We start from the raw sequence: 13,056 nt of genomic DNA, 5'->3' as shown, positions 1-13,056 counted from the left end.
TGTACTGTGTAGGTGGATTATTTACTGAGTACTGTTCTGTGTAGGTGGATTATTTACGGAGTACTTACTAGGTACTGTACAGGTGGATTATTTACTGAGTACTGTACTGTGTAGGTGGATTATGTACGGAGTACTTACTAGATACTGTACTGTGTAGGTGGATTATTTACTGAGTATTTACTGGGTACTGTACTGTGTAGGTAGATTATTTACTGAGTACTTACTAGGTACTGTACTGTGTAGGTGGATTATTTACTGAGTACTTACTAGGTACTGTACTGTGTAGGTGGATTATTTACTGGGTACTGTACTGTGTAGGTGGATTATTTACTGAGTATTTACTGAGTAATGTACTGTGTAGGTAGATTATTTACTGAGTACTTACTAGGTACTGTACTGTGTAGGTGGATTATTTACTGAGTACTTACTAGGTACTGTACTGTGTAGGTGGATTATTTACTGAGTACTGTACTGTGTAGCTGGATTATTTACTGAGTATTTACTGGGTAGTGTACTGCGTAGATGGATTATTTACTGAGTACTGTACTGTGTAGGTTTGGGTGAATTACAGTACACTGAAATTCTAATTCCAAATCTCTTCAACGCCTTCAATGAGGAAAATGTGTCATTGGAATTTGGTGTAGTTTCTGAATGGACTGGAATTGAAATGGAATTGACACCAACCCTGCTGAGTACAGTGGTGTGGAGGTGGATTATTAACTCCACACACCAGTCTAGCTAGCATCCCCCCGGTGACTCAGAACAGCAGCTGGGAGAAAGCAACAACAGCCCTCCTGATCCACTGATGTTCTAAGCATCACAAGAGGCTGCTTACACAAGTAGGAGAGCTTAGAATAACTACGGAACACAGTGTCAGGGTACAGCTACCCAGCAGAGGAAGAAACTCCAGCACTATGGTTATCGTGAATGCTCCACAAACGTCTTAGGGACATATGCTAATTTCCATTTAAGTTGAATTTTCACATAGAACCTATGGTTTGGTCAGGGTACCTTACCTTCATCAGGGTAACACGTTTAACTGTCCCGATCGTCGTATGGAGTAGACCAAAACGCAGCGTAGTTAGAATATATTCTTCTTTATTAATGAAGAACACGAAGAACACTTAAACAAAAACAACAAAACGAATAAGACGAACGTGACCGCTATATAAACACTGTGCTAACGTGCAACATAACATAGACAATAACCCACGAAATACCCAAAGAAGATGGCTGCCTAAATATGGTTCCCAATCAGAGACAACGATAAACACCTGCCTCTAATTGAGAACCAATCTAGGCAACCATAGACCTACATAAACATCTAGATGGAAACAACCCCATAAATCTACAAAGAACCCTAGACAGTACAAACACCCTAGATGAGACAAAAACACACATACCACCCTCGTCACACCCTGACCTAACCAAAATATATAAAGAAAACAAAGAATACTCAGGTCAGGGCGTGACATTAACATGTTAGTTCTCTCGTCCCTGTGCATACACTATTCTATCCTATGTATTCTTCAGGCACACTATATATTCTATCAATATGCTGTCCATGTCTATACATCCCATCACACATACTCATTCCAGGGTTTTGCTTTATTTTTGTTATTTTCTACATTGTAGAATAATAGTGAAGACATCAAAACTATGAAATAGCACACATGTAGTAACCAAAAGTGTTAAACAAATCAAAATACATTTTATGTTTGAGATTCTTCAAAGTAGCCACCCTTTTCCTTGATGAAAGCTTTGCACACTCTTGGCATTCTCTCAACCAGCTTCATGAGGTAGTTGTCTGGAATGCATGTCAATTATCAGGTGTGCCTTGTTAAAAGTATGTGCTATTTTATAGTTTTAATGTCTTCACTATTATTCTACAATGTAGAACATAGTAAAAATAAAGAAAAACCCTGGAGTAAGTAGGCGTGTCCAAACGTTTGACTAGTTGGTACTGTATATATATTTATACTCTGGACTCCCGACATTGCTCGTCCTATTATTTCTAGATTTCTTAATTCCACTCTTTTACCTTTAGATTTGTGTGTATTGCTGCGAATTGTTAGATATTATTGCACTGTTGGAGCTGGGAACACAAGCATTTTGCTACACCCGCAATAACATCTGCTAAACATGTGTATGCGACCAATAAAATTAGATTTGTCCCTTGTGGCTCAGACAGAGGTAGACAACACATGCAAACAGAGATAAACAGGCAGACAGGGATAAAACAGGCAGACTGAAATAAACATGCAGATAGAGGCAGAAAGGCAGACAGAGGTAGACAGGCAGACAGAGGCAGACAGAGAAACAGGCAGACAGAGATAAACAGGCAGACAGAGATAGACAGGCAGACAGAGATAGACAGGCAGACAGAGGTAGACAGGCAGACAGAGGTAGACAGGCAGACAGAGGTAGACAGGCAGACAGAGGCAGACAGAGAAACAGGCAGACAGAGATAAACAGGCAGACAGAGATAGACAGGCAGACAGAGGCAGACAGACGCAGACAGAGATAGACAGGTAGACAGAGATAGACAGGCAGACATGGATAAACAGGCAGACAGAGATAGACAGAGGAAGAGGTGTGTATTTCAGAGAGGAAGTGAGAGGAAAGATCAACTAACTGATTCACATCCGCTTCAATGTGACAGTTACTTTTTTCTCTCTCATTTTCAGATGTTTTCCCCCTTCTTCATCTTTCAGGTCCTTCTTTCAGACTGTCTTTCTAACCACAGCGGGTGGCTATACGCGCTACAGGGAGTTTTGGGCGGCTGATTTCTGACAGAGTCTTTTGCATATGAGAGGGAAGCAGCGCTTAAAATGTGCTGTCTGTAAGAGCCCTTCTAATCTCTGGTCTCCAGAAATAAGTCCAAAGAGCTAAACTCCACCTGAGCTGAGATGACTGAAGTAAACAACAGGCCCAGCCAACCACGTCAGTCATTCTGTCTAGAAGGCGGGGCTATCTGTCAGAACGACGTGCTCAGTCAACCACACATCAGTTATTCTGTCTAGGAGGCGGGACCATCAGTCAGATTGACAGCATAAGAGAAGGGCCACAGGAACACCAACAGGAATAGGCAGGGCCTGCCGTCTAGCAGCTGTAACCACGGCAACCACACACACACACCTGAAATCACAACAGCAACCCGAGCCACTGACTGTACTTCCTCTGTGGGTGCACTTCATCATGTACAAAGAACTAGATATTGAACAGTATCTAAAATGCTATCTGAGACTGTAGCATTAAACAAGCAGACATGACCTTTACTTTTCCTCTGACATCACAAAGTAACAATGGAATATAACCTTTTCCTCTGACATCACAAAGTAACAATGGAATATAACCTTTTCCTCTGACATCAAAGTAACAATGGAATATAACATTTTCCTCTGACATCACAAAGTAACAATGGAATATAACCTTTTCCCCTGACATCACAAAGTAACAATGGAATATAACCTTTTCCCCTGACATCACAAAGTAACAATGGAATATAACCTTTTCCCCTGACATCACAAAGTAACAATGGAATATAACCTTTTCCCCTGACATCACAAAGTAACAATGGAATATAACCTTTTCCTCTGACATCACAAAGTAACAATGGAATATAACCTTTTCCTCTGACATCACAAAGTAACAATGGAATATAACCTTTTCCCCTGACATCACAAAGTAATAATGGAATATAACCTTTTCCCCTGACATCAAAGTAACAATGGAATATAACCTTTTCCCCTGACATCACAAAGTAACAATGGAATATAACCTTTTCCCCTGACATCAAAGTAACAATGGAATATAACCTTTTCCCCTGACATCACAAAGTAACAATGGAATATAACCTTTTCCTCTGACATCACAAAGTAACAATGGAATATAACCTTTTCCCCTGACATCAAAGTAACAATGGAATATAACCTTTTCCCCTGACATCACAAAGTAACAATGGAATATAACCTTTTCCTCTGACATCACAAAGTAACAATGGAATATAACCTTTTCCCCTGACATCAAAGTAACAATGGAATATAACCTTTTCCCCTGACATCACAAAGTAACAATGGAATATAACCTTTTCCCCTGACATCACAAAGTAACAATGGAATATAACCTTTTCTCCTGACATCACAAAGTAACAATGGAATATAACCTTTTCCTCTGACATCACAAAGTAACAATGGAATATAACCTTTTCCTCTGACATCACAAAGTAACAATGGAATATAACCTTTTCCCCTGACATCACAAAGTAACAATGGAATATAACCTTTTCTCCTGACATCACAAAGTAACAATGGAATATAACCTTTTCCTCTGACATCACAAAGTAACAATGGAATATAACCTTTTTCCCTGACATCACAAAGTAACAATGGAATATAACCTTTTCTCCTGACATCACAAAGTAACAATGGAATATAACCTTTTCTCCTGACATCACAAAGTAACAATGGAATATAACCTTTTCCCCTGACATCACAAAGTAACCATGGAATACAACCTTTTCTCCTGACATCACAAAGTAACAATGGAATATAACATTTTCTCCTGACATCACAAAGTAACAATGGAATATAACCTTTTCCCCTGACATCAAAGTAATAATGGAATATAACCTTTTCCCCTGACATCAAAGTAATAATGGAATATAACCTTTTCCCCTGACATCAAAGTAATAATGGAATATAACCTTTTCCCCTGACATCAAAGTAATAATGGAATATAACCTTTTCCCCTGACATCACAAAGTAACAATGGAATATAACCTTTTCTCCTGACATCACAAAGTAACAATGGAATATAACCTTTTCCTCTGACATCACAAAGTAACAATGGAATATAACCTTTTCCTCTGACATCACAAAGTAACAATGGAATATAACCTTTTCCCCTGACATCACAAAGTAACAATGGAATATAACCTTTTCTCCTGACATCACAAAGTAACAATGGAATATAACCTTTTCCTCTGACATCACAAAGTAACAATGGAATATAACCTTTTCCCCTGACATCACAAAGTAACAATGGAATATAACCTTTTCTCCTGACATCACAAAGTAACAATGGAATATAACCTTTTCCCCTGACATCACAAAGTAACCATGGAATACAACCTTTTCTCCTGACATCACAAAGTAACAATGGAATATAACATTTTCTCCTGACATCACAAAGTAACAATGGAATATAACCTTTTCCCCTGACATCAAAGTAATAATGGAATATAACCTTTTCCCCTGACATCAAAGTAATAATGGAATATAACCTTTTCCCCTGACATCAAAGTAATAATGGAATATAACCTTTTCCCCTGACATCAAAGTAATAATGGAATATAACCTTTTCCCCTGACATCAAAGTAATAATGGAATATATCCTTTTCCCCTGACATCAAAGTAATAATGGAATATAACCTTTTCCCCTGACATCAAAGTAATAATGGAATATAACCTTTTCCTCTGACATCACAAAGTAACAATGGAATATAACCTTTTCCCCTGACATCAAAGTAATAATGGAATATAACCTTTTCCCCTGACATCAAAGTAATAATGGAATATAACCTTTTCCCCTGACATCAAAGTAATAATGGAATATAACCTTTTCCTCTGACATCAAAGTAATAATGGAATATATCCTTTTCCCCTGACATCAAAGTAATAATGGAATATAACCTTTTCCCCTGACATCAAAGTAATAATGGAATATAACCTTTTCCTCTGACATCACAAAGTAATAATGGAATATAACCTTTTCCCCTGACATCAAAGTAATAATGGAATATAACCTTTTCACCTGACATCAAAGTAATAATGGAATATAACCTTTTCCCCTGACATCAAAGTAATAATGGAATATATCCTTTTCCCCTGACATCAAAGTAATAATGGAATATAACCTTTTCCCCTGACATCAAAGTAATAATGGAATATAACCTTTTCCCCTGACATCAAAGTAATAATGGAATATATCCTTTTCCCCTGACATCAAAGTAATAATGGAATATATCCTTTTCCCCTGACATCAAAGTAATAATGGAATATAACCTTTTCCCCTGACATCAAAGTAATAATGGAATATAACCCTTTCCCCTGGCATCAAAGTAATAATGGAATATAACCTTTTCCCCTGACATCAAAGTAATAATGGAATATAACCTTTTCCCCTGACATCAAAGTAATAATGGAATATAACCTTTTCCCCTGACATCAAAGTAATAATGGAATATATCCTTTTCGCTGATATCAAAGTAATAATGGAATATATCCTTTTCCCCTGACATCAAAGTAATAATGGAATATATCCTTTTCCCCTGACATCAAAGTAATAATGGAATATAACCCTTTCCCCTGACATCAAAGTAATAATGGAATATAACCCTTTCCCCTGACATCAAAGTAATAATGGAATATAACCTTTTCCCCTGATATCAAAGTAATAATGGAATATAACCTTTTCCCCTGACATCAAAGTAATAATGGAATATAACCTTTTCCCCTGACATCAAAGTAATAATGGAATATATCCTTTTCCCCTGACATCAAAGTAATAATGGAATATATCCTTTTCCCCTGACATCAAAGTAATAATGGAATATAACCCTTTCCCCTGACATCAAAGTAATAATGGAATATAACCCTTTCCCCTGACATCAAAGTAATAATGGAATATAACCTTTTCCCCTGATATCAAAGTAATAATGGAATATAACCTTTTCCCCTGACATCAAAGTAATAATGGAATATATCCTTTTCCCCTGACATCAAAGTAATAATGGAATATATCCTTTTCCCCTGACATCAAAGTAATAATGGAATATATCCTTTTCCCCTGACATCAAAGTAATAATGGAATATAACCTTTTCCCCTGACATCAAAGTAATAATGGAATATATCCTTTTCCCCTGATATCAAAGTAATAATGGAATATAACCTTTTCCCCTGACATCAAAGTAATAATGGAATATATCCTTTTCCCCTGACATCAAAGTAATAATGGAATATAACCTTTTCCCCTGACATCAAAGTAATAATGGAATATATCCTTTTCCCCTGACATCAAAGTAATAATGGAATATATCCTTTTCCCCTGACATCAAAGTAATAATGGAATATATCCTTTTCCCCTGACATCAAAGTAATAATGGAATATATCCTTTTCGCTGATATCATAGATGTGGTAAAGAGGTCAATGGAACTTGACTAAAACGATAGAAAACCCATGGAAATACGTGGGGGAAAGAATCAAAATCTCCTCATTGCCACTAGCAAAATGTGCCAAAATTGAGGCTATTGTTTATATTTCACACTGTGTTGAGGTACAAATCAGAGTATAATGCTTATATGGATGTCAACTCCAATACATATTCATGTCATCGTCACCAATCAACTGCATTACAGTTAAATATGACTTTGACTACCAACACAGATTTCTGTATGCTAGCTATCCTACCAGCTTATACGAATGGGTGTTAGCATTTAGCAGTCACTACTTCTAAACCTGAAAAGGGACTATTTCTAAATGTTAAGCAGTGAAAACAGCCAGATATATCAGAAAGGGACTTTAGTAACCACATTGTGGGCCTGTTACAATACATCAGTCATGACGGATTTGATGAATATCCACATTGCTAGATCAGATTTGTTGAATGTGCGCCAATCCGGCATCTGTCTTCTATCCCCCACGGTCTGCATTCCATTGACCTGTTTACCGCGTCTATAAAGTAATACTGAAATGATAAAGTAGCAACGGACTAAAACCGTGTTGATATGGAGAAAGAAACAATGCACTATAACGTTTCTCTGACATCACAATGTGGTAAAGTGCAAAAACAAATGTCCAATTCACACATGTAATGTGTGAAATAGGACAAATACAAGCACTTGCTTATATTTGTTCTATTTGAGTATTTCACATACTAGAAGTGTGAATTGTAAATGTGTTTTTTCCCCATATCCCAACACCCTCAGAGAGTGGGGTCACAGCCAGGGTCAGCCATTGTCAACGGCAACCCTGGAGCAATTAGGGTTAAGCGCCTTGCTCAAGGGCAATATATATATTTTTTGCTGGCTTGGGATTCGAACGAGCAACCTTTCGGTTACTGGCCCAACGCTCCTTTCCACTAGGCTACGGAACATAGTCAAAGTCACGAAGGTCGTATGTCATAAAAGTAACACAAGACGATGTGGAAGCTAATGCTAAATTAAGCAGCACAGCCATGCATAAAAAAGTCTCAGTCTGGTGTCCTGAGAGGGCTAGATAGGGTTGACGGTTGGTACCTAGCAACATCCCCCTCTGCAGAGTAAGTAAGGAGACCCAGGAAAGGATGGCAACAGACTGAGAACATATTCTCTGAAGATGCAACATAAAATATACAACTAGGCTAAACAATATGTCTTTGTCTGACTAGATTAAACACACACACACACTATTCTTGAGCGAAAGCAAGGATTACTTTTATTCTCTCTCGGGAGCCTATAGTTATGCTGAATAACCCAAATGCATTCCAGAAAGAGGATGATGATATGACATTCTTACCAGTGGTTTTGACAGGAGGGTTGTGTCCCAAATGGCACCCTATTCCCTATATCGTGCACTATGTAGGGATTAGGGTCCCATTTGGGACGTAGCTGAGTAGTGTCAGGGACACTGAGTGGGTCTAAATGTGCTGACTACATTCCTACATCCTGTCTCTCTTATTCGTCACATCACAGCTCATTATTACATAAGAAAAGTCATATTTTAATTGAACCCCCTGTCATAAGGCCTACATTAGACTGGCATAACAATGACATAACAGTTGCCAATCATGACTGTTGGTGTCAACTTAAGACAAGACTTATATTACACTGTCATGACACAAGCCATGAATTAGCTGAACCAGTTTGCTGACCTAACCTACATTGTTGTGTCACTATAAAGTCTGTTGTAATTTCTCAACGTCAACTGTTACGACTGCTCATGACTTAAGCTGCTGTATGTCATGTTGTGTTTATATGCCTCATGACTTAAGCTGCTGTATGTCATGTTGTGTGTTTACATGCCTCATGACTTAAGCTGCTGTATGTCATGTTGTGTGTTTACATGCCTCATGACTTAAGCTGCTGTATGTCATGTTGTGTGTTTATATGCCTCATGACTTAAGCTGCTGTATGTCATGTTGTGTTTATATGCCTCATGACTTAAGCTGCTGTATGTCATGTTGTGTGTTTATATGCCTCATGACTTAAGCTGCTGTATGTCATGTTGTGTGTTTACATGCCTCATGACTTAAGCTGCTGTATGTCATGTTGTGTGTTTACATGCCACATGACGGGGGACTCAAGTAAAAGTATAACCTGTAAAGCAATAAAACATGCAGCACAAACCGTCAGATAAGTGACAGGTGGTAGCGTAGTGGGAGGACCCTGAACCTCCCCTGTCTCTCAGGTCTATTAAACTAATACGTGGACAGAAACAGCCAACACACCACTCCCACTGAGACAGAAACAGTCCTCTACAGCCAACACACCACTCCCACTGAGACAGTAACAGTCCTCTACAGCCAACACACCACTCCCACTGAGACAGTAACAGCCAACACACCACTCCCACAAAAACAGCAAATGATATCTTGCAATGAGGCCATTGCAGCCACCAGCTTCTATTTTCAGATGCATTAGGGAATCAGCAAGCTAACTAATAAATCATTGACATAATCAAGTCTCCATAATAAGGAGCATGATGACGACCCCATGGAGTCAAGGAATGACATCATCAAGGATGACTCTCCTGAAGTGTCAGATGATCTCATGCATAGCATTTAACTTCCTGTAAAGAGATCAGTTTACACTGGGGCTTGTTTATCTGGTGCATGCATCACCTGACTAGTATATGGCTGGACTGAAGCAACACAGCCTATACAGTGCACTCAGAAAGTATTCTATTTTGTTACTTTACTGCCTTATTCTAAAATGTATTAAATATGTTGTTTTTTTCTCATCAATCTACACACAATACCACATAATGACAAAGCAAAGACATTTTTGAAAACGTATTAAAAATATTACATTTACACAAGTTCAGACCTCTACTCAGTACTTTGTTCAAGCACCTTTGGCAGCGATTACAGCCTTGAGTCTTCTTGGGTATGAACTACTAGCTTGTCACACCTGTATTTGGGGAGTTTCTCCCATTCTTCTCTGCAGATCCAGAGATCCTCTCAAGCTCTGTCAGGTTGGATGGGGAGCATTGCTGGGCCACTCAAGGACATTGAGACTTGTCCCGAATCCACTCCTGTGTTGTCTTGGCTGTGTGCTTAGGTCCTGAGTGCTCTGGACCAGGTTTTCATCAAGGATCTCTCTGTACTTTGCTCCGTTCACATTTCCCTCCACCTGACTAGTCTCCTAGTCCCTGCCGCTGAAAAACATCCCCACAGTATGATGCTGCCACCACCGTGCTTCACCGTAGGGATGGTATTGGCCAGGTGATGAGCGGTGCCTGGTTTCCTCCAGATGTGACGCTTGGCATTCAGGCCAAAGAGTTCAATCTTAGTTTCATCAGAGCAGATCATCTGGTTTCTCATGGTCTGAGAGTCCTTTAGGGGCCTTTTGGCATATTCATTTACTGAGGAGTGGCTTCCGTCTGGCCACCCTACCATAAAGGCCTGTTTGGTGCAGTGCAACAGAAATGGTTGTTCTTCTGGAAGATTCTCCCATCTCCACACAGGAACTATCAGAGTGACCATCTGGTTCTTGGTCACCTCCCTGACCAAGGCCCTTCTCCCCTTATTGCTCAGTTTGGCCGGGCAGCCAGCTCTAGGAAGAGTCTTGGTGGTTCCAAACTTCTTCCATTTAAGAATGATGGAGGCCACTGTGTTCTTGGGGACCTTCAATGCTGCAGACATTTTTTGGTACCCTTCCCCCAGATCTGTGCCTCGACACAATCCTGTCTAGGAGCTCTACGGACATTTCCTTCAACCGGCTTGGTTCGTGCACTGACATGTACTGTCAACTGTGGGACCTTATATAGACAGATGTCCAATCAATTGAATATACCTCAAGTGGACTACAATCAAGTTGTAGAAACATCAAGGATTATCAATGGAAACAGGGTGCACCTGAGCTCAATTTCAAGTCTCATAGCAAAGGGTCTGAATACTTACGTAAATAAGGCATTTATTTTTTGTATTTTTTATAAATTCGCCACAATTTCAAAAAAAACTTTTCGCTTTGTGATTATGGGGTATTGTGTGTAGGTTAATGAAGACCATTTTTATTTAACAAATTTTAGAATAAGGCTGTAACGTAACGTGGAAAAGGTGAAGGGGTCTGAATACTTTCTGAATGCATCTATGTATTGATGCCATTTAACGAAGAATCTGACAAAACTTTAGCATATTTATTCGTATTCATTCAGTTTTTCTATAAAAACAATGCTTTTATATATATATATAAAAATGGAGTCCCTGGGAGTCCCATTGAAATCAAAGGAGCCCTGCTTTGAGTGCCGATATAGATACAAATTTATATGGTTCCCCATGGAAAATGTCCCATATTCATCCCTAGCGCAAAGCTTCACCACCATGGTGTTCAATAATTCAGCATGCATGTCTTTTTATAGCCCATGAATCCCGACCAGACTACCTGTGCTGTTCATCAGGTAGCCTGAACAACTTCCGCCAATCTTGAACTTGACACATCGGAACTATATGTAGCGTGACATGAATCTAGTCGACTTGTGTGTTCATCATCACGCGCAGATCATGGCTTTTGGTAAGCCTAGAAGCGAACCCTTTAAACCTAACACTGAATTAACGGTCATGTTTACTGTAGACAGGTGTTTACACGCGTGAGTATGCGTTATCTATATGAAGTGACGGAAAGATAAACAACCTACCATAATTCTCCCCATCCATACTGATGCTGCTGTAGGCTTCAGTTTCTTGCGCTCCCTCTGCTGCAGCCGATATCTCCAATACGCCCGCCCACGCGTGTCCGGTTGTCAGTCTGCCTGGATGTATCCCTCCCTAAAGTCCCCAACTGATTAGAAAGCGTGTTTTCATATTTATTCTATTCCTGCTGAAAGTGAATCGGTTGTAAATTATGTAGAGTAGCTAGGACTGCAGGCAGAGCTTTGAGAACGTCAATCCATCCAGAGAGAAACCGCACGATCATGGCCCCTCCTTTCAGAGATGATGTCACGCGCTATAACTTAATGTCAGATACTATGCCTTTTACTCATTTACATGTTTACTATTGTGAAGAACTAGCACAATTGGCTCAGAAATAAATGTTTCGTTGCACCTGCATGATGCTGGTGCCACACATTATTTAGTGAAATATATGAGATCCCATGTTAATATTCAGACTTTTATGACACTGTAAAATGACAGTCCATTGGGAAGTATTCAGACCACTTCACTTTTTCCACATTTTGTTGTTACAGCCTTATTCTAAAATTGATTAAATGTTTTCCCCCCCTAATCTACACACAATACCCCACAATGACAAAGCAACAACAAGAATTTAAACATTTTTGACTTATAAATAGGGGAGGAAAAAAAAGGAAATATCACATTTCAGTAAGTATTCAGACCCTTTACTCTGTACATATGCAGCGATTACAGCCTCGATTCTTCTTGGGTATGACGCTACAAGCTTGGCACACCTGTATTGTATTTTCTCGCATTCTTCTCTGCATATCCTCTCAAGCTGGGTCAGACTAGATGGGGAGCATTGCTGCACAGCTATTTCAGCTCTTTCCAGAGATGTTCAATCAGGTTCAAATCCGGGCTCTGGTGGGCCACTCAAGGACATTGAGACTTGTCCTGAAGCCACTCCTGCATTGTCTTGGCTGTGTGCTTATGGTTGTTGTCCTGTTGGAAGATGAACCTTTGCCCCAGTCTGAGGTCCTGAGTGCTCTAGAGGTTTTCATCAATGATCTCTCTGTACTCCGTTCATATTTCCCTCAATCCTGACTAGTCTCCCAGTTCCTGTCGCTGAAAAACATCCCCACAGCATGATGCTGCCACCACCATGCTTCACTGTATTAGCCAG

At 39.4% G+C, this 13,056-nt stretch overlaps 1 protein-coding gene across 1 annotated transcript in view; it reads right to left on the bottom strand.

Moving 5' to 3' along the window:
• The window catches only part of cyth1a (cytohesin 1a), a 132,343-nt gene extending 120,144 nt beyond the window's left edge, over positions 1 to 12,199 (bottom strand). Inside the window, exon 1 of the mRNA XM_090197392.1 lies at positions 11,897 to 12,199. Coding sequence (XP_090053518.1) covers positions 11,897 to 11,915 — 19 coding nt within the window. The 5' untranslated portion in view covers positions 11,916 to 12,199. The remainder of the gene's footprint in view (positions 1 to 11,896) is intronic.
• Between the last annotated feature and the right edge of the window lie 857 nt (positions 12,200 to 13,056).

Source organism: Oncorhynchus mykiss, chromosome 13 (assembly GCF_057628025.1).
Source record: "Oncorhynchus mykiss isolate SJ-2025 chromosome 13, ASM5762802v1, whole genome shotgun sequence".
Lineage (NCBI taxonomy): Eukaryota > Metazoa > Chordata > Actinopteri > Salmoniformes > Salmonidae > Oncorhynchus > Oncorhynchus mykiss.
The sequence above is the reverse complement of the archived record's forward strand: the minus strand, read 5'-3'. Positions and strand labels throughout refer to the sequence as shown.